This window comes from Sciurus carolinensis, chromosome 9 (assembly GCF_902686445.1).
Source record: "Sciurus carolinensis chromosome 9, mSciCar1.2, whole genome shotgun sequence".
Classification (NCBI taxonomy): Eukaryota; Metazoa; Chordata; class Mammalia; order Rodentia; family Sciuridae; genus Sciurus; species Sciurus carolinensis.
The window spans coordinates 22138774-22161100 of NC_062221.1; the positions used below are offsets into that span (position 1 = coordinate 22138774).

Below are 22327 nucleotides of genomic sequence, written 5' to 3' on the forward strand. Positions count from 1 at the left end.
GCCTGCGAGGGTCTGATTTGGCACAACTCAGAGCCTGGAAGACCCAGCAGAATGGTGGTAGATGCCAGCTCCCAGACCAAGTGCAGCAGCCCCGGGAACCCCAGGTGCACCCTCTGCCTTGATCTTAACCAGTCTCATGGCTGGTCAGCCTAGCTTCTTCCCCAAACCTCTCTTGGACTACACCTGTCCCCCATGAGGAGGGGAATGCCCATCAGCCTGGATCTAGCTTTAACCTCTCTACTCTGGTGACATCCAAATATGGTCACTTTTCATTAGTTCTTACAGTTTGGTTGCAGAGGTCTCCAGAGATACAATGTCTGGGACCATCCTTTAGAGACTGCCCCAGCTGGGATGTGTCTCAAAGGAGCCACACCATGAATGTCACCTTTTATTTCCTCCACCCAAAACCCATGAGTTGGCATCAGAGAAGACGCAGCATAGTCCCTTTGATTTTGCTGACTTACTGTGAGACCCTGGGAAAGTCGCTTTCCTTTTGTGTGAGCCTCTGGTGCGCCACTGCTCAACGGAAATAGACTTCTCAGCCATGCAAACTCCCCTGCCCCAGCTTTCTTGTTAAAGGTCCCTGTCCTGGTCACCCAACCTCTCTATCCACCAAGTCCTGCCCATCCTAGACATCATCTGCATGCTCCCCTTCCTCTCCAACCTGCCCACGCCCCTTACCTATCTTCTAGAACTTTGCAGCAAGTTCTTGTTTGTCTTTCTTACCTTTGTCCCATCCTTCAACCAGAATTTCTTTCTAGAGCCCCAGCTACTTAGGAAGTCCTTCTGGTTTTATCCAGGTCTCAGGTTCCATCTCATCCTCTCCCCAACTCCCCTACACAGTCCACTGGACCTGAATCATTTTTTGGTTTTCTAAAGAAAATGTGGGGCTTCACACCTCAGGGTGCCCAAAGACCTGGCTTTTACCTGTAACAGATGGCCTACTGCCCTTACCCCCCAAGCCCAGGTTTGATTTTCTTTTCCATACTAGGGATTGGACCCATGGTGCTCTACCACTGAGCTACATCCCCAGCCCTTTTTATTTTTTTATTTTGAGACAGAGGCCTTGGACTTGCAATCCTCCTGCCTCAGCCTCCCAAGTTGCTGGGATTATAGGTGTGCACCCCCACACCCAGCTTTGACCCAGGCGTTGGTCTTTCTGATCCTCTCAATTCTTCCAGAAGTTCTGAGTTTCTGTTAGGATCTTTTCCCTTCAGACTGAATGATGTCCTTTAACATTTCTTTGAAGTTCTGCAAGGTTCAGGTGCTTTGTTTTCATTTACCTAAAAATGTTTTGATTTTACCTCCACTTTTGAAGAATTTTTTTTCTGGATTTAGTCATTGGAGTTCACTTACCTTTTCTGCTGGCACTTTGGTGATGTCATTCTGCTGTGCTGGCCTCGGGTTTTTTCTGTCGGCTGTCATCCCTGTTGTCATTCCTTTGTGTGCTGTGTCTCCTTTTCCTCTGACTGTTAGCAAGATTTGATTTTTATATTTGACTTCAGCAATTGAACTTTGATGTGAATAGATAGGGGTTTTGTTTCTTTTTTTTTTTTTTTTTTTAATTCTCCTTAATTACCAAGTTTCTTGAATCTGTAAATGTATCTTCTTTATGAATTTAGGAAACTTTTGGCCATTAGTTCCTCAAAAACCTTTTTGTCCCATTCTGCGTATCCTCCTCTGAGACTGCAGTTAAACATCCGTTAAACCTTTTGATATGGGGCTACACATTATCGGGGCTTTATTAGGGAATTTTTTCCATTTCTTTTCTCTCTTTGTTCCTTTTGGATAATTTCTATTGATCTGTTTTTAGCTTCCCTGACTGTGACATCCACACACTCTGATTTGCTGTTAAACCCAGCAGTAATTTTTAAATTCATTCATTGATTTCTCACTTCTAAATTTTGCATCTGATTCTTCTTTATAGTTACTTTTGCTGAGAGGTTTGAATCTGTGCCTTCATTATCAGCATAATTTTCTTTATATTTGAGCATAAGAATATTCACAGTTGTAAATACTTATTGCTACTTTTAACATCTGGGTCAGTTCAAGGTCAGGCTCCATTTATTCTCTTTATTCTTGAATATGGCTCATATTTTCCTCTTACTTGATATGCCTAGGAATTTGGGGTTATAGCCTAAACATTGTAAGACCATGGATTCTACTTGCTTGTTAGACAACAATTGTTGGATACCCATTTCTCAGTTTTCTTCCTTGTGGTAGACAGCAACTGAAAGTTCTGTTTGCATTTTAAAATTTTTATTTATTATTTTGTCTTTCATTTTCAGTCTCGAGTAGGCTGCTTGGGGCAGCAGCTATTTGCAGATCTTGAGGTCCCTTCTCTATAGTTTTATTGTTTCCAGGATTTATTTTGAGGCACTGGGAATCCAACTCAGAGCCTCGTGCCTGCTAGGCAAGCGCTCTTCCACTGAGCCACATCCCCAGCCTCCTCCAAGATTTTCTACACTTTCTGGCAGCTGTGGTAATTTTTAATTTCTCCATCAGTAAGACTGTGGGTTTCTTTCCAACTCTTTCCACCCCTCAGCTGCTACTGGAGCCTGCTTTCAGGTGAGAAGTCATTAAAACAGGACTCTCATCTGGTGCTTTTCCCTTTGAGTAAGCGTTGACTGACTCCCTTCCAGTGTCGACCTGCTTTGGGCCCTTCCCAGAACCCTCAAACCGCTGTTTGTTTTATTTTGTTCAGAGTTTACAGTAGGCATCTGCAAGAGGGTTGGAGGACTTTTGTCTGCCATGACAGAAGTCAGAACTCCCATGTCCCCTCCATCTGAAATGCTCTCTATCCTCCACTACTCCCCCGCACTCACCTGCTGGAAAGCTAGTATACACATGGGCATATTTAGGACTTGCATATTTGCCCCTCATTCCTTAAGAACTCTGCCAGAAGCAAAGTCTTCCAGCCCTACATCCCCAGAAGCTCCCTTACCATACTGCTCCTCTCTATCTGGCAGTGACCACACTAGGTATCAGCTTCTCCATGAAGTCAGAAGCTCCTGGTGGGCATAGTCCAGGGCTTATTCTAGCACAGTAAGCACCAGAAATAATAAGTGACCGCGTTTGAATTTCTTGTCTGCCGACTGCAAGGAGCTGCCCAGGGAAGACCATGACCACCTCCCTGCAGATCTGACCTTTGTGGGAGAGATGGCTCCAGCTGGCAGCCATGCAGAGCCAGCTGCTTGTGTCTTGTGTCTGGGAAAACATGCTGCCAAGGAGCTAGAAATGTTCTGGTAACCGAGAACCAGCCAAAGCCCTTTTTAAAGTTCCTTCTTTTCTGTCCTTAGAGAGCTGACTTTATTTTTTTCTTGCTAAAATGCAAATTAACTTCCTCTTAAGTGGGCTCTGCTGAGCTATTATGGCTAATGACCATCACGTTTGGACAATAGGGAGCCAGACAGGATGTGACCCGCAGGCAAACAGAGTGCCAGCTTCAAGGCACAGTGACAGTTTCAGAAACTGAAAAGTCAGCAGCAGAGACTTTTCAGCTAGGGAGTTGTGGATTCACCTCCCAGTTTTGGCACTAGGAACTGTGTGGCCTTGGTTCTTAGTGAGCCTGGCTTTCTCACCAGCCACCAACACCTTCTCTTGCATAGACATCCCCCCCATCACCCGCTGCAGTGAACCTGCTATTGAGAGATGCCATAGACTCAGACTCTGACTGCAGCATTTGTGCCAACTTTACTGCAAATGAGTTGTCTGAGAACTTGTTGGCATTCTGATTCCAAAATCAGGCAGACACCCAGAGCTTGGGATCATGTCTACCTGAATGAGGCTCAGGAATCTACATGTTTATCCAGCTCCTGATGTGATTCTGATGCACTTGATCCACAAGCTACAGGTTGAGAATTATTGACTCACTGGCCAGCAGCCATTATGAGATCTTCCCAGTTTAGTCAAGATAGTTAAATGAGGGGCCTTGGAAGCAAACTGAGGGTTCGGAAAGTGACTTTCAGAGAAGTTGGATCTCAAATTCTGAGTCACTATCAACCAGGTGGAAGACTATCCAGAGAAGAGAATGGCACTAGAAAAGTTATACGGAATGACTTGAGAGTTCCAAGCAGGATCATGACAAAGTCAGGCTGGGTGATGAGGCCATCAAAAGCCAGTGACAGTGGCAAGCCCTGAACAGCTTTGTAGGCCAAACCCAAAGGTTTGGATTGTTTCCTAGGGAGCAGCAGGGAGTAATGTAGTCAGTCTGTATTTCAGAAAAACACACTTGGTTGCTGTATGAACAGTAGTCACAAGAGAAAAGCCTGTGGGCAAAGAGGCCAGTCAGGAAGCGAAGTGATTCAGGTAGAAGGTTCAAGGTCTACATGAAATGAGTCCCAGTGGGGAGGGAGAGAAGGGGTCCGTGAAGACATTAGGAGGCAAAGTAGAAAATAGTCTCTCGTCTCTGGTTTTCCCTGCTTATGTCCTGTTTGTTTAGAGTTAACATATATGTCTTGAAAATCACCCCTTATACCCATTTTTTGAAAGAATTTTTATACATATTTGTTAAGCATTATTTTTCAAGGTCCTTGCCTGCTAATCTGACATCTGGTCATTTGGGAGTCTGCTTCTGCTGAGGTGTTTTTCTCTTGATTATGACTTGAATTTCCTGCTTGTCCACATGTCTAACCCTCTTTTTACTGTTATCATGTTGTCTTTTTATTTTTATCATGAATAATAAGTTGTGAAGACTCTTGAATTCTAGTATCTTCCTTTAAAGACTATTAAGGTTTATTTGAATAGGCAATTAATTATGGAATTCATTAAGCTAATCTTTTTCAGGGGGTCGGCACTGTTGAGACTTTGCAAAGATAGATCTCTTTGTTTTTCCCTTAGTCCTCTGGTGTAACACTTAGTCCTGTGGTCATGGCCCTCCTTCCGAAGCCAACTCTTCTGAGGTACCTATGAGAAACCTCAGGTGTCCACCAAGTCCTTTTAACTTTCTGGGACTGGGTGGTTTCTAAAGCAGGAAAACTGCCTAAATGTAGGCTCTACCTTGTTCCTTCAGAGATTGAAACTCCTCCCTGGTCTACCTGTTTTTGATTGCTCTTTATTGCTTGGAAATTGTTATTTCTTATGCTTTTCCAGAGATTGGAATAGTTGAATACAAGCTACTCAGCCATCATTGAAAGTATAATTTAGAGATATGGTCTCAAATGGAGCTGCTGCCTCAGTTGTACTCAGAGACAATACCTGTACTTTGTTACCTATCTACGCAAATGTGGGAAGAAGCACAGTGGCAGGATAATCCCAAGTTCAGAACCAGCCTTAGCAACTTAGTGAGGCCCTATGCAACTTAGCGAGACCCTGTCTCAAAATAAAATATAAAAAAGGACTGGGGATGTGGCTCTGTGGTTAAGCACCCCTGGGTTCAATCCCCAGTACCAAAAACAGGAAAATGCATAATGAAGGAAGCAAAAAATTGCCCATGATGTCATTATTTAGACACTGGTATGAAGTGTATCCCTGTCACTTCAGTGTCTGAAAAAATATGAAAAATACTCATGTATCTATTTCAGTTAATCAAATTGAGATCACACTACACATGATGTTTTATAGTGTGCTGCTTCTCACTCAATAATTTGCTCCCCTAAATCCTTAAGTATTTTTCAAGAACATGATTCTTAATGGCTGCCAAGGATTCTAATCACTGTATCTATTCAAGGCCCCAGATGCTCAGACTGTGCCCAAGTCTTTGTCATTATTAATTATCTAACAGTGATATCTCAGTTTCACATTGATAGCATCTCTTAGTTCCTACTCATGTGTACTGATGCAGGTGAGGCCAGAGTGGGTTGGTGGCCTGCACAAGACCACACAGCAAGTAGTGGCAGGCCTGGCTATCTGGTTGCAAAGCCAGCTGCCCCTTCTTAGGTGCCAGGATAGAAGAGGTACAGATGTGACACAGGGTGCTGGTGACAATTAATGCCCATTTTATTGGCTTGAGGAGAAAAGAGCCAGTGGGCAAGAGACTTTTCTGGATGGTTGGCAGTGTCCCTCTCTTGCTGCTTATGCCATTGCCTGAGGTCCCTGAACTTTCGTTCTTTGCAGGAGACTTTTCTGTTTTGACCTTCTATGTTTTTCTTTAATAGGCAACCATCGGGATTGACTTCTTGTCAAAAACCATGTACTTGGAGGACCGTACGGTGAGCACCTGATTTTTAAATCCGGGAGGACAGGAGGGTTCCCTTGGGCTTGTCCCCTGGGACCCCAGAGCCTGTAGCAAGCCTGGAGGCTGGAGCCGACAGTGCCAGCTCACAGAGCCTGGGCCCCAGTCTGGCAGAGAGCCTCGCTGCCCCACTCACCCCTGTGCCCCTGTCTGTGCAGGTGCGACTGCAGCTCTGGGACACAGCCGGCCAAGAGCGGTTCCGCAGCCTGATCCCCAGCTACATCCGGGACTCCACTGTGGCTGTGGTGGTGTACGACATCACAAGTGAGTGAAGGTCTATGCTCAGAGGAGGGTGGGTCTCGGAGGATCCAGGGCCCAGGAGTGACCCTGGCCAGGTGTGTGTGCATGAATACACACCTGTGCTTGAGCCCTGAACACAGGAAGGCAGAGGCCAGGGGTGGGGCCTGAGTGACTTTGCACTGTCCACCACACACCTGAGACAGACATGGACTGGGCTGAGTCAGTCCTTTGGGGAGCAGGTGCTCATGAGGTTGGCCCTGCTCCAGTCCTGCTCACCCTTCCTGGCCTGGATGACTTCTGGGTGTGTTTGTCAGGATGGGAGAAGACACTGGCCCCTGTGCCAACCCAGACCCAGCAACCAGGATTTCCCAAGGAGCCTTGGGAACACTGGGGAGCTGGCAGCCCTGCTCACCCGTGGTGGCTCTTTGCCCCAAGCAGGCATTCTTGAAACAACTGCACAGCCTTGAAAGAGACCCAGGGACTTGGGTGGGGGCTGACAGAGCTGGAGCTGCCTAGGCCAGTGAAATGGAAAACACCCATAAGCCCATGGCCATGATCGTGCTTGAGGTGGGAGGACTCTGCTGTCCACAGCCCTGAAGTCACACGGGAAGCACATGTGCACCAGCCTGCTGCCCGACTCTGCCTGTCCCTTAGTCCACCCACCCCTTTCCCTGAGTGCAGGTGGGAGCTGGGTCTGCAAGGGTCTGGGCCCACGTGGCCTGATGCTCAGCAGAAGGAAGACCAGGCTTCAGGGAGTGGGCACTTCCCAGGCCAGGCTGCCTCCCTTACCCCAGAGGAATGAACTGCTGAGTGGCAGAATTCACCCCAAGACTGCTCCTCCCCGTGAGGCCTGTCACATGCTGAGGGAGGCAAGGCTGCGCAGAAACAGCCCAGTTCTCCTGGCTGGTTGAGGGCCCCTGGTTCCCCTGACATCGCCCAGCTTGCCTTCCTGGCCCCTTTGCCTGCATCAGGTTCTCCTCCCCTGCCCTGGCCTCTCCCCAGCTCCCCTGAGCTCCCTCTGTAGGACCCTCCTTCCCTGGGTCTGAGTGTCCGCCTCTGGCCCCTCACTGCTTCCAGGCTCAGCTGAGTCCCTGCACCTATTTCTCACTTTTTGTCTGAACCCCAAAGTCAGGTCCGATGATGGCCTTTAAAGCACTCTTCCACGTAGGAACCGAGACAGAGACTTTCTAGTAAGGCAACTCCTCTCCCCCAAAGTGTGGCTGAGTGGTTCATGGGGCTCCCCAGGGCTGCAGAGCAGGGCTCAGTTCCCAGTGGAACGGTCCCGGGGCTGTGCTTCCCCTCTTCACAGGTGTCTCAGCCACTCCTGGCCTCTCTGGGGGTTGGCGCTCATTTCCAGTTTATCCCACTTTCTGCCTCCAGATCTCAACTCCTTCCAACAGACCTCTAAGTGGATCGACGATGTCAGGACAGAGCGGGGCAGTGACGTGATCATCATGCTGGTGGGCAACAAGACGGACCTGGCTGACAAGAGGTGGGCGCCAGGGCACAGAGGGGCAGGGGCTGGACAGGCCTGCCCTTCACTCCTATGTAATTGCTCTTGACCAATTGCTGTGGGATGCATGGATGGCAAATCTGTCCTTCTGCCTGTCCCTGTGCACAGGAGGAACCCCTCCCCCACCATGGGTGTGTGATTTCTGAAGCCCCCATCTCCCACTGCCCAGCCGGGCAGGGCTCTGAGCTGTCTGCACAGATCCCTGTGCACCTGGCCTAGCCCAGCAGTGTGTGGTCTGGGCCCTCATTAGACAGCACAGTCCCCTGGTCCTAGGAGCTTCTGCTCATACTGTGCACATCTGCCCTTGAGAAAGCTACACTGGTGTGTGGGGCATGAAGACCCGGAACCCAGTTGTGAACCTGCACCATGTCTGTAGAACACAAGCCTGATTCCCGCCTGCTCAGCCTGGCATGCTGCTGTCTGGGTGAGGTGCTTCCTCAGAAGAGGCTTCTCCATGGATGCCCTCCAGTGCGTGGGTTGGCTTAGGTGTCCTTTACACATCTGTCCACTTCTTTTACCTGACCCCAACCTGGACAGATAAAGCAACAGACAGGTCATGGACTGCAAGGCACGTGGGCCTCTTACAGTGTCCCAGTGTGCTTTACTAGAGTCCTGCCTTCCGGTGGGGAAAATGGGCGCTGCTGCTAGCTCCTTTGCTAAGTAGCTTTGTGGCCTTGGGGGAATCACTTTTAACCTTGGCATTTGCATTTAGAAATGCAGGCCGATGATATTACCCAGAGAAGTTTGTAGCGGAAGCTCTTTATAAACCTAGGCCCTTGTATTGGTGAGAGTCGGGAAGGGCAGCCAGGGGACAGGCCTGCTCCTTAGCTCAGAAGACACCATGGAAGAAGCAGGGAAAGGGGCTGGTGTCCTCTGTGTCCTGGGCCCTCTTCATACTGGAGGGACTGGGATGGGCACCCTGGGATGGACCCCTGTGCTCAGAGCCTGTCTTCTGGCTGACCAAGGGGCCTGGTCAGCTTCCATTGCCCTACTAGGTGGTCCCCCTCACCCAGGATCATCTTCTGCCTCTGCCAGGGGCTGTTCCTCTGTGGAACTGATTTTCCCCTCATCCCCTCTTCTCCAGGCAGATAACCATCGAGGAAGGGGAGCAGCGTGCCAAAGAACTGAGTGTCATGTTCATCGAGACCAGTGCGAAGACTGGCTACAACGTGAAGCAGGTGAGGACACACCTGTGCTGCCCCAGCACAGCTGACCAGGGAGGCCCACCTGGGGATTCTGGATGTGCTCAGCCTCAGGCTGGGACCTGCCTTGCCCTAGGGCCCGGTACCTGGGTTAGCATCAGCCAGCAAAACCCCTATAAACCTGTGCAGTGGAGGGGGTGGTGGAGCTGACTTCCAGAGCTGGTAAAGCATGTGAGAGGGACAGAGCACTCACCTCAGGAGCCATTTGGACACTGCTGGTCACTAGCCACCAGAGCAGTGACCAGTCCTGGGCCTCTGTAGTTGGCTGTACAGTGTCAGCCCTGACCCCAGGTGATTGCAGGAAGCCATGTTCCTAGCCTCTTACCTCACTTTGGAGAAGTGCTGCCAGACATCTTGGGTGCCTGCCTTGTTCTGTCAAGTGATCAGCACCATGGAAAGCAACTTGGACTTGGAGCGAGGAACCTATCACCCATGGTGGAGGGCAAGGAGGTCGAGTTAGGACTGAGCCTTGGGGCAGTGATGCTTACCCTGGGTCCACAGACCGCAAGTAGTGCATGGGTGGAATTCAGCAGTCAGCAGGCCTGGGCTCGAGATAATCCCACCTGTATGGTCTCTGACCTCTAACTCATCATCACACTTCCTTCAGTGACAAATGTAGGCAACTGATTCAATGATATTAGCAGAAACCTGTGATTCCTCCTCACCGACAGGAATCACAGGTGTTTTCTTAGGGCCTCAGGTGTGGCAGGCATCCTGAACTTTGCATGCATCAACATCATAGTACTTATTAGGCCTACTGCTAGTTCTTGTGATTTAATATGTTCACAAGGAAGCAAAAGTGTCACTGTGTCACAAATTTGTTTCTTTAAATATTTTAGAAATATTTCATTCAGTGCCAAATAGTTTCTTCTATAAGCCTATGAAACTGATTTTGTACATTAAAAGGTATCCATAGGCTTCGCCAGACTCCTGGCAGAGTCCTGGGCTCAAGCCAAGGTGGGGAAGCCCCACCTTCCAGAACCAGGAGGCCTTGGAGCGGTGGCAAGGAGTGGGCATCCAGAGGCCTAGCAGTAGGGTGCCTGTGTGGGCTGGGGATGCTGAGTGAGGAGCCTGGCTTGATACAGGTGTCCCTTTTGCCCTTCAGCCCCCGTATCCTCTGGGAACACTAGGCGAGCTGCAGCTGGCCTTTGGATACAGTGATGGTTCCCTCCGTGTGGGTAGTGCTAGTGGCAGTGGAGAAGGAGGGGACAGAGAAGCAGGAAGGGACGGGGAAGGGCACTGTGATGACATGAGGGAGACCCCAAGCCTCCCGGGATCTCAGGTGGCTCTGTTCAACTCCACCCACTTCTCAGCCTCCTTCCGTGACAGGTGTAAGGTGGAGACTGTCATGGTGTCCCATGGAGGAGGAAGCATGCCCTGGCGACCCACAGGAAAGATTGGGCTGCTGCTTCTTCTGGGTCCTGATGAAAAGCCATGGACACGGTGAAGCAGAGGGCAGCACCAGGCTGTCCTTCAAGCAGGTGGCAGCTGCCCAGCCTTCTGGATCAGGGAGACACTGATACCCCCACTGCTTCCAGAATGCTCTGCAACCAAGGCAGCAGTTAAAGGAGGTCAATTCAAACCCTGTGTGGTTCAGAGAAGGAGTCCCTGCAGTGTAGACTCCTGAGATCTCCATGACAACATACCTGCTCACAGAGAACCACACCTGACCCCAAGAGCATCCTCCTTGACCCCTGGCAGGCTATGATCAATCTGATAGCCGGGCAGATGGGGCTGCCTGCACAAGGCCATGAAGGAACACTCACAGGAACAACCCAGGCCCTCCACTCAGGAGCCCCCACTGCAGCCAGGGTCCCACACCCTGCAGGGCCCACTAGCAGCTTCCACACTTGGGCCCTCACCTTGTCACCCAGCCTGGCCTGAGACCTAAATAAGACTCACCCTGTCCTCTGAGATCTCGTGCAGTGGTTTTAAGCCCGGAGCCCACTGAGTTCCTACAACTGGTATTTGTGGAGAGAAAGGGCATTGTTGACATGTTAGTCTGATTGAGCTACTATAACAAATTGCCATAGCGTGGGTGACTTATGCACAACAGAAATTTATTTCTCATCATTCTGGAGGCCGAAAGTGCAAGGTCAAGGTGTGGCAGATTCATTGTCTGGTGAGGGCCTGTTTCTTCACAGATGGTAGCTTCTAACTGTATCCTCATTTGGAAGGGACAAGGTCCCTGGGGCCTCTTTTATAAGGGCATTAATGCCATTCATAAAGGCTCTGCCCTCATGACTAATTACCTCTGAAAAGCCTCACCTCTTACTATTGTCACATTGGGAAGTAGGTGTCAGCATTTGAGATTGGAGGGACACGAGCATCAGACCACTGCACCCCTGCTGCCAAGCCTGCCAGCATACACACACACACACACACACACACACACACACACACACACACACAGAGATGCATACACAAAACTAGCACGTGCATACACAAACACCCAACAGCCATCCACAAGCTCATGGAACCCCACACATTCACACCCATTCCCTACACACACAGTCCCCCAGATGCTTATATAGACACACACACACACACACACACACACACACACACACACGGTATGCCACATACACGCACATCCAATCAGACCCTCAGTGCTGTATCCACACGCCCATGTCCCTCACTGTGACTGAGGCCCTACCTCCCCACAGAGCTGGCTCTAAGCCATGGACCACAGGGCCCCAGGGAAGAGGGTCATTTTTCTCAAGGGAAGGTGGGAAGCTGGTTTCCCACCCCCAGTACCCACGAGGGCAGTGGACAGAAGCCCGCCCAAGGGCCCGACTTGGGAAGCCTAGGTCATTTTCTGTACCAGAGTAGGTGGGGGCAGCCCTGGGGCTCACCCTGCATCTTCCTGTCCCTGCAGCTCTTCCGACGTGTGGCATCGGCTCTGCCCGGCATGGAGAACGTCCAGGAGAAGAGCAAAGAGGGGAGTATCCTTTTCGTTTGACAAGTGAGTGGAAAGATGAGCCCGAGAAACCTTTCTCTATCGGTATTTAGTGCAGCAGTGGAGCCCTTGCTGGGCCTCCACGCAGCCTCCCTGGGCTGCTGGGCACCTCTGTACAGACAGGGCGGAGCTCTGTGGTCTTTGAGCCCCATCCAGCTCTAACCTTCGAAGCAATCTTCTTCCACAGCAGTGTGGGGCCACCTGTCAAAGGGACGTGGGTACGTGGTGGTGAGGGGCAGGGAGCAAGGGTGGTGATCGTTGCGTCTTTACACTGAACACCCACGTGTGTTTCATGGGTACAGGTGGCCTCTGCACTGCAGCCACGGCTTCTGCACACTGAGCCTGTGCTCTCAGGCTACTCCACATGAGACAGGTCCCTCTACTGAGGCCCCCTTCCATGTCCTGCCTGCTTCCTGTGCCCAGCCTTGCATGGCCTCCATCTCCCCGCTGCTCTACCGAACAGGCTTATACCCCACTCACGTCGTCCAACCCAAACCCGGACCAACATCTGCATGCTGAAATTGAGGTTCTAGAGGTAGCCTGGTTTACCTAAAGTCACAGCATGTAAGTTGTGGAGTTAGGATTCACTCTCTGGCTTGCCTCCTCCATGTCTATCTAGTTCTGTTCCATTGTAAAAAACCTTCCCTCAAAGAATCAGAAGAAAGTTGCTTTGGTAGGTAGGGGCATTATCGACAAACTGCCCTTTCTTGCCCCTAGTCCAAGGCTTCTGTTCAAGTTAGCCACTAGAGACTGGGCGTTCATATCCCAGCCCGCATCCTTCAGAATGGGATGTGTCTCCAGGAAGCAGCTACCCAGCATCCTCCACTCATCCCTATGGGTCTCCAAGGGTAGAATCCCATGAGAGATCAGAGAAGGACATCAGAGAGGAGAGGCCAAAGGGCCCCATTTAGCTGAAGAGGTTTGAGACAAAGGAAATGAATAAGCTTGATGCTAGAAACCAAAGATGACGTCCTCTCTGCCTGATGCAGCCCGGTGTCAGGGTAGGGGCAGGGTCCACAACCCAGAGAACGTTGAGGCTGCAGCCAGGGGAAGTCTGAGACAGGCTGTAAGGACATCTGGCCCTCCAGCCTTCCTCAAGAGACTCTCAGAGCAGACCCAAGACCCGGGGAGCAGGAGCCCAACCATTCCCAGAGGATGAACAATGGTCAAAAGGAGTGTCATCTGATTGTTCAGTGGTGAGACTCCAGTTCCAGGTGAGGAAGCATGTTAGGGCACCTCACAGCTCTCATAACGGAGCTGACTGCACACCTCGGGACGCAGCCCATGGTATCACCAAACAGGGGGCTCCTTTGAAGTGCCAGAACATCCTGAAGCCAACCTGCAGGGCCAAGATAAGAGCAGGACCAAGGGTGAGGAGGAGAGACAAGATGTGGGTGAGGAGCAGGATTACAGATGGCCTTCTCCAACTCCCGCCCACTCTGAAGGCACAGCAGACTGCTCGGGGAGAGTAGTGAGTGTTTCATTCACATTCTCTCAGGGTCCAAGTTCAGGGTGCCAATGAGCACGTCATCATTGTCTCATCTAGCTGAAGGTGACCTCTGAACCCTTGGAGAGAAAGAACACAGGGCAGATAGCAAGCAGACTGCACAGGACTATGTGGTCTCTGATCCTTTTCCCAAGTATGAGGCCCCCCACTCCGCAGAGGCAGTCCCACCTTCTCTCTGCCCAGGAGCCCCCCTGGCTGGGGCCTGCTATGAAGAAGGAGCTGGAACAGCCTGCAGCAGACCCCGTAGATCCTTAAAGGGACCAGGTGGTTCAGCCAGGGCTGTGGCCTGGCACTTCTGTTTACTGATGGTTCAAACCCAGGTGTTTAGAAGATACGTTCTTGGAGGTCGTATTGGAACTGTGTCCAGCATTAGGATCAGGACACAGAGGTTCTGCTTTGTGGCACATGAAAAATTGATGCTTGCCCTTGCTTACTTGGCTAGTCTGATGGGCCTGTCTGCAGCTTCCAGGTCCACGAGAAGGGCTACTATGCCTCATCTTCACACCCAAGACAGGACGCTTCTCCCAGGGCTGCCTTGCCAGCCCTTCTGCCCAGAAGCCCCACCCCACTCATCCTCTGCTTTCTCAACTGAAGAGGGCTAAGGGGCCACAAAATGGTTAAGCCTTAAACTCCTAGCTGGGTCTGCATACACAAGGCCCCTTCTCCTGCTTCTGCCCAAACAGCATGACTCTGTGGCACGGGCCCTGGCCCTTTTGGAATAACGTTGGTATTTGCAGAATAACTTAGGTACTCATGAAGTGGTCCTAAGGGAACAGGACAGTCATGCCCCAAGCAAGGAAGAGCATGCCCAAGACCTCCCATTTGGTCAGTTGACAGATGGGACCAAATCCACACTTGAGTCCTCCTGTCCTTAGACTCTCTAACAGCACAAGGGGTGGTTGACACCCCAGAGAGAGGTGCATCAACCTTAGTCAGAGAAGCTGGAAAGGGAGACACATGCCCAGCAGTTTGGGACAAGATTGTAACAGACTGTCTGGGACTACCCATCACTGTCTGAAGGACCAGAAGAAAGAGGAAGTGTGCCCTGAATGTGGTCTGTGACGAGCCATACTTGAGCCAGAGGAACAAGTGGGCTCTCTGGACTCTGTCCACAGGAAAGGCACTTAACAAACCTCTTCAGCTTATGGGAAATTTCCACTGTGAGTTTCCCCTTAGATACGGATCTGCTCATTCTTGCCCATCCTTTTCAATCAGCGAGCACTATATTGCACTGGTATATGGCATTACAAGACAGAATATGCGTGGAAGCTCTGGCAGATGATCCTAACCTATACTCACCAATACTGTTGCCACATGTGACTGTACACATTTAAATTAGTTAAAATTAGATCCAATTAAAAGTTCAGTTCCTCACTTGCGCTGGCCTCATTTCAAGGGCCTGGTTACCCGTGCTGCTGATGGCTACCATATTGGACAGAACAGATGTGGAATATTTGCATCCTTGCACACCATTCTTTTGAATAGTGCTGTTCTGGACCTACCTGAGGAATCAGAGAACTGGTTAAAAATATACATCCTGAGCCCAGCCCTGGATCTACTGAGGTGGGGCCCAGGAGATGTATTTTTAGCAAGTTTCCCAGGAGATTTTTGATGTAGTCCACTTGAGAACTGCCGCTGTGCAGGGTACAAAAGCACCCTGACTCATGTGGCACTTGAGAAGGTTTATTTTTAATGGCAGTCAGATGGCTTTCATATTGGACAGAAATTAATGCTATAACTTTGACCAACCTCCCAACTAGATCTGGTGGTTCTCAACCCGCAGATATTGCCCCCTTCCCCACAGGGGATCTTTGGCAACATCTCTAGACATTTTTGGTTGTCATGAGTTGGGAGAAAAAGGAACAGCAGATGTTATGGGCATCTAGTGGGTAGAGGGTATGCACAGGATGGCACCCACCACAGAATTAGCTGACATAAAACACCAGTAGACTTGAGGCTGAAAACCTAGTGCAAGAGCACTTTGGCACAACCAGGTCATTCAAAAATGTAACTCTGGGCTGGGGATGTAGCTCAGCAGAATTGCTCATGTTTAAGATGTGCAAAGCCCTGGTTCCATTCTCAGCACCAGGCTCCTCCGTCCCCTAGCTGGTATTTTGCTCCCCACAGCACGAGGTCTGATGTTGAAATGTGGCAACGTCTCAGCAGGGCCCAGCACAGTGCCCAGCACAGAGTAGGTGCTCAGTTGTACCTGGAAAGGCTCCGCAGAAGAGGCAACAAATGCAGGGGCCCTGAACAAATAAGGAGGATACTTTGTTCAGGTGGAGCTAGTGAGGGAGCCTGGGTATGGGGGAAAGAACAGCCTGAGCAAAGGAAAGAAGAAAGGGAGGATGTGTCCGCAGGAGGAAGATCTGACGCCAGGCCTCCATGTGGGATCAAGGGCAGGGAATGAGCCAGAGGCCACTCATCGACTGCCACACAAGAACTGGCTTTGGGAAGCCACCATGCTGAAAAAAGGTTGGGTGGGCTCAGAGGGGGCTCCTGGAGATCAGGAGATTGCAGTGAGGCTGGCGCCTGGACAGGCAGTACAGATGGGGCCTGGGGACAGCAGAGGCCACAGAACCACAGCTGGCAGAGAGCAGCATTGGGGCATTTTTTTTTTTATTTTCAATTTTATTTATTTATATTCTATTTTATTTTTCTGAGGAGCTAACCCTGGGCCTTGAGCATGCTAGGCAAGCACCTTACTACTGAGCTACACCCCAAGCCCAAGCACAGGGCTCCTTGGCAGTGGCCTGGCAAAACAGAGAACTAGGACTGCCTGACGGGGGTGGAGAGCACCAAGCTGGGCTGCAGGAGGCAGTGGAAGGCAGGCAGTCGCTATGGCCTGCACAGGAAAAAGATGAAACTGTGTCTGTGTGTGCACGCACACTCATGTACACACACACACACACACACACACACACACACACACACGGGAAATAAAGGTAGAAAAAGTGGGAGATGAAGTCATATTTAAAATATATGCCATAGATGGCTGAGTGGTCGTTAGAGGTGGCATTGTTGATTCTGAGCTTCCTAACAGCCAAGGAGGGACAATGTGAACTTCAAGACGCATGGATTTTCTTTTAAGCAAAAGAATCTCTCCTATCGTCCTCAAATAGGGGACATGACATCCCTAGGATGTTAGCAACAGGTTATAAGCAGGACTTGTGATCCCCTCCCCACCCCCATGTGCTACAATGCAGTCCTATAGGAACTAGAGCCCAGTCTGGGCCTAGCACCAATGGCACACGCCTGTAATCCCAGGAGACTGAGGCAGGAGAATCATAAGTTCAAGGCCAGCTTCAGCAACTTAGGAAGGTTCTAAGCAGCTCAGTGAGACCCTGTCTTAAAATTAAAGAATAAAAAGGGCTGGGGGTGTAACTCAGTGGTAAAGCACCCCTGGGTTCAATCCCCAGTACCAAAAAAAAAAAAAACTAAAGCCCAGTCTAGGAAGAGTGATCCTGCTGTGGTACCCAAGGGCTTGGGCAGCCATAATTAGGTCTGACAGGAATCTTAAATAATGAAAGTCTGTGTTTTCCTCCTGGTGGGAAGAGCAGAAGGAACAGCCTGGCTGTGTGTTTGGAACCCTTTCCTCTGGTCCTGATGAGTACTTTTAGTCCCACAGTCCCTAGGGGCACCCAAGGAAAGGGCTGGAGAGGGGGCTGTGTTTAGATCTAGTGGATCTGGCCTCCACATTAGTCACCTGGGAATCTAAGTGACCTCCTCTGAAAGAAGCGTGTGGGCTCAATGCCCCTGCTACCCACCAGGGCAGGGCCACACTCCCCTGCGCTTTCACATGTGAGCGTCCAGGGCTGGCCGGTGGGCTCTCCACCTCCGTGCACTTTGAGATGGGGCTGATAGGTAACAGGGCTGGGGCCATGACTGGGAGCTGGTATTTGAGCATCAGCACCAGGGAAGGATTCTGAGACAGGGACTCCCTGGCCTGTGTGTCAGAAGTGATGCCACAGCCCAGGACAAGCTGTGCTCTGGAGGGACAGGGCCTGCAGGGCACTCAGTGAGAGTCATCTTCCTTAGCGGCAACCCTGCAGTGATTGACATCAAGCTGGACAAACCCCAGGAGCCCCCGGCCAGCGAGGGCGGCTGTTCCTGCTAATGTGGAGCCTGCCCCACGGCTTCCTATGACACTACTCGCTTGTTGTGTTGCTTCCTATTGGTTAGCTTCCTATGGGGGTGGGGAATGAGTTCATCAAGATGGGAGGACTTTTTTTTTCTCTCTGTCTCTAGGAGTAGGGTGGGGTGGGGAGGGAGGCTGGGCATCAGGGATCACATCACTCTTAACAGCGGTTACTCAAACGACTATTTTTTGGTTTGGTTGTAATATATTGTACTTTATTAAGATTGCCAAAAACTGTTAAAATTTAAAAAAAAAAATTTAAATCATGTGTATACAACTTTTTGCCAGATAAAATGTAGTCATTTTTATTTGAAAGATGTGCTTTTTGTTTTTGTATATTTGTAAACTTATAGAAAACCTTTTCCACACACCTCCTCCTTCCTGTTCTCTTTGAACTGTCCATCACCTCTGCCTTCCTCCCATCCCCAGCCCAATAAATTAAAACAATTAACTGAGTAACTTAATTAGGCTCCAGTCCCGGGCCATGCAGCCCAGGCCAACCAGGCCCACATGGTTAAATCAAACATTAGTTGGACGAAACAGCCTCCAAAGAGGCAGCGATGCCTGGGCCTTCCATGGGCAGTGAGGGACATGAGCAGGGCCTTGAGCAGAAAGGAAAGCTGAGGACCATAGGAAGGCCGAGCAGCAGGCCCCCCAGGAACTGCTTCTGCCTCCCCTTTTCCTACCCTCAAAAGCCTCGAGGGGGCTGAGGGCACAGGCAACCTTGTGTGTTCTGTGCCTACCCAGTGACCAGCAGAGCAAGAGGCCCTTGGAAGGATGGGGTGTTGTCGGCAACTGTGGGCTGAGGTGGTGTGGTTTATAGACCGGGGCACCCTGTGTAGTTCTGGAATGTTCTAACCAGCCCGCCAACTGTCAGCACGCGCAGCTGGGTCGACTAAGAAACTCAGTGTGTGACTTTGGGTGGTGTACCACCCTGAAGCCCTCCTCCACACAGTCAGGGAGACTGGATGGAGCCTGCACTGAATGCTGATGGTCCATCTGTGATTGGTTAAGGGAGGGTTATCGGTAGAACCACCACCTTGAGAGAGACATGTTCTCAGACCCTCAGTTGCTGATACAGCTGAGTGTTATTCTAAAAATAAATAAATAAAAAGCCAATTTCTTAATGTTTTCACCCCACTGGCATGGTACAGTTGAAATCTTTGTGCACGTACCTTTGTGGATATTGTGGCTGCACTGTGGCACCTGAGGGTAGTATCAAGGTGGAAACTCCAGAAGGCTGCCTAGGGCACTGGGACCTGCCCCCAGAAAGCCATCCTCACCATCTTTGACTCATTCTTGAGAATGGCGTAGACCTGAGAACCTGTAAAGTCTTGGAAGAAAACTTTCTCTTTGTAACTCACTTGGCCAGCATTCCAAATTGACCTAGATTTACCACCCCCAGGCCTGCACAAAGTCAGGTAGTGGGCAGTGGTGACTCTGATCAAAATAACCCCTCTCCCACCCAGCTGGCATTGGCTCCCTCCAGTCTGCTGATGGACATGTCCTAGACAGGCTAAATGACCTTATGAGGTGTGCAGGGTGAATTCCTCCACAAGGCAGAACTCCAACAAGGTTGTTGGAAAGAATTTTGTTAGTTTTTTCTCAGAAACTAATCCAAAATGGCAGCCAGCAGGTGTCAGGGCTGATTTTTGTGCAGTGGGTTTGCCACACACCATCAGCCTAAGAGACTGTGTCAAGAACTGATCTTTAGAGAGGAATCTATCTTCAGGTGAAGAGGAAGCAGGATCCCAGTGGGCACCTCTTCTGGAGGGCAAGGACCAATGTATGAGTGTAACTCAAATGTCACGTGTTTAGTTTTTATATGTGTGTACATAATTATATATATAGATAGACTTGTGTATACACCTTCCACAGACACATCCTCACGCAGAGATACATGTGATCAATGTATATTCTTGTCTTTCCTGCTCTCAAGTTGGAACTTGCATTGTGATAAAAGTTTTGGAAATTCAAAAGTACTGCGACGTGTTGAAATAAGAAATATTCAATATTGTCAAATAATTTGTGATTGTCTTGCCATCAATAAAAATAATGCATAGATGTGTTAAACTACAGGCAAAAATAGCCCATGGGAATATCTCCACCACCTCTCTACATACTTACATTCAGGGGGCGCTTACCTGCGTGGGCCAGGGTTTCCCTACTTCCCCACTGTGGGCACACCCCCAAGTGGTGCTTGTTGGAAGAGTGCTTTCTTACCTTGTGAGAATCTATGGGAGTCCACATTACAGCATCTGGCCTGGGTGGCAGTGAGGACCATCACTTGTGACCTCTGGGGCAGCCCCACTGACGGATTTGCACTGGGTCTGGGTGAATGAATGCATGGTGGATTTTAATTTTCTTGGCATGGAAGGGTAGTTTTACTTAAAATTAGGAAACGAAGTAGAAACTCAGTTCCCTTCTCATGTGCACACATCATGGCATAAAGGAGATGGCATAGAGAATGGCGGATATCATTTGGATTGACATGACCGAGTCCTGCTTTTCCTAGATTGCACACAACATCCTCTCGAGTTCAGCTTTTCCCTGGGCCTATGGTCTCTGAGGGTAAGGGTATTGCCCCCTCTTATTCTTTCACCCCAGGGGTGCCTTGCCTCATGACCCAGGTGTCCTCATCCTGATAGCTACCCTTCCCTTCCTAGGGTCTGTTAAGGCAAGGAGACCTCTTTCACAGAAATGCGTTGGCTCCTTGGCTGTCCTCTTGAGCTGGCGCCATTACTGTCTGCTTGCTTGAGGGGAGGATCTTGTTTCATAATTAAGGTTAAACAAAAAATGGTCAGGTCCCCTTGAAGATGTCATGAACTTGCTTTGAAATCTGCAGTGAGACTACTGCATCTTTGCTGAATCCACACTGCTTAGCAGAGGACAAAGTATAGGATTCCTTTTAGGACACGATGTTTAGTAATTCAGTTCCTCTCCCTGGAGACTAGATCTGACCTGGCATATGAGCAGGAGCTTCGTTTGGCCCTTTTTATCTTTAGGGGACTCAAAAGGCATTAGTAAAGCTCCTATTCCACATCAAAACAAGGCATCAGAAAAATCAAGTATGAGACCAAAAAAAAAAAAAAAAAAAAAAAGCAGATGGCTTATTTACAAAGACACATACGCACCAAAATGAAGGTGGGACCTCAGTGTCTTGAGTGCCGCAGTGCAGTTGTGTGGTCCCAGGTTAGCCTGCTTGCTGGCTAGAAGCCTTGCTGCCATCACTATCACCACTGTCTGTCAGCCATCCTTAAACATTCTGCAGTGTCCCCGGGTCCAAGGAAAGCAATGGTCAGGTCAGTTCAAGTTCAGGTCAGGGAATAGAAACAAGAACTGAAGGTGGTAGGTAAGTGCAGACACATCTGGGGTGCAGGGGCTCTATCATCCAGTGGCTGACCAGTGCCAGGAGCCCCTATATTCAAGTACCAGGTGTGACAAAGGAAAGCCACTGCTGGCCTTGGTGTCCTACAGATAGAGAAGCCTCATTCTTTCACAGATGAAGGCAGGGGATGCTGTCAGGACCAGAGACCAGGTCACCAAGTCGTCAGAATCACCTGAGGGGCAGCCGAACAGATGTATGCGTGTGCATTGACCAGTGTTGTGTGCTAGTTTCCAAACTACCTCTCCCCAAAGAATGTGAGGCACTGTCACCTTGCCACAGCAGTGTGAGGAAGAGATCCCATAACCCTTCCTGCTCTGCAGGTGGGAGAATCAAGACGAAGAGGGTGACTTTGCTTACGATTACCCAGGAAGTCAGGAGTGATCAGAATCAAGGTGTTGCCATTCTTCGTCTATTGCCCACCTGTGTGTGTCCCTCTACTTTGTGGTTAGGATGCAAAGATTCTTCCCAGTGTATCTCTCTGAGCTGGGAGAGAATATAGATGTTATTCGGGGTCCCCAAATCTACTTGGATCATCTTGGCAACCATACAGATCAGGGCACCCTTTGAGACTCTGCTTGAAATCAACTTTTGGTGTTCCCAAATCCTGAGGTCTCCGTGTACAGCCTCCCTGGACTCCAGACCTTCTCATCAGGATGTGCTTTACCAGGAAAACCTGGCGATGGCAGTTCGGCTTTTTCCTTCATGAAGTGGGAAATCTCCACAGCATCCAAGGCCAGCCTACATCTTGTGGTGTGTGTTGACTCCCCAGCTCACTTTCCCCTCTACCCTCCCTCTAAAGTGATCGGCTGTGAGGAGCACAGAGGGTGGCCTTTCCATCTGTCACGGGCTCAGAAGGCATAGCGGCCATATTGACTTTACATTAAACTGTGTAAAATGTGGAAAAGACTCAGCATGTTGGTCAAACAATAAACTGTCCTACTTCTCAACACAAAGCCTCTTGTCTAATGTTTTTCAGGGGTGCAGTCACACCTGCGGGGAGGTTCAAAACAGATCCTCAAGTGCATGCTTCACAAAAGCCGCCTGCCCCAGTCTTCCTCCTGCTCACCTGGGCTCTCCACCAACTCTGAAGGGATAAGGTGGGACACTAGGAGGATCACACCCACACATTCCCACAGTCTTGTCTGCCTAAAGGCGGCAGAAAGATGGTTCCAGGCAGAGCCAGGACTCCGGTGTGACTTTTTTCATCA

At 49.9% G+C, this 22327-nt stretch overlaps 1 protein-coding gene across 1 annotated transcript in view; it reads left to right on the forward strand.

Annotated features, from left to right (window-relative positions):
• Nucleotides 1–22066, forward strand: part of Rab6b (RAB6B, member RAS oncogene family) — a 60280-nt gene extending 38214 nt beyond the window's left edge. The window contains exons 3-8 of the mRNA XM_047565182.1: nt 6096–6149; nt 6331–6436; nt 7793–7904; nt 9010–9103; nt 12006–12072; nt 17646–22066. Of these exons, the coding sequence (XP_047421138.1) occupies nt 6096–6149; nt 6331–6436; nt 7793–7904; nt 9010–9103; nt 12006–12072; nt 17646–17710 (498 nt within the window). The 3' untranslated portion in view covers nt 17711–22066. The remainder of the gene's footprint in view (nt 1–6095; nt 6150–6330; nt 6437–7792; nt 7905–9009; nt 9104–12005; nt 12073–17645) is intronic.
• Nucleotides 22067–22327: the final 261 nt, after the last annotated feature.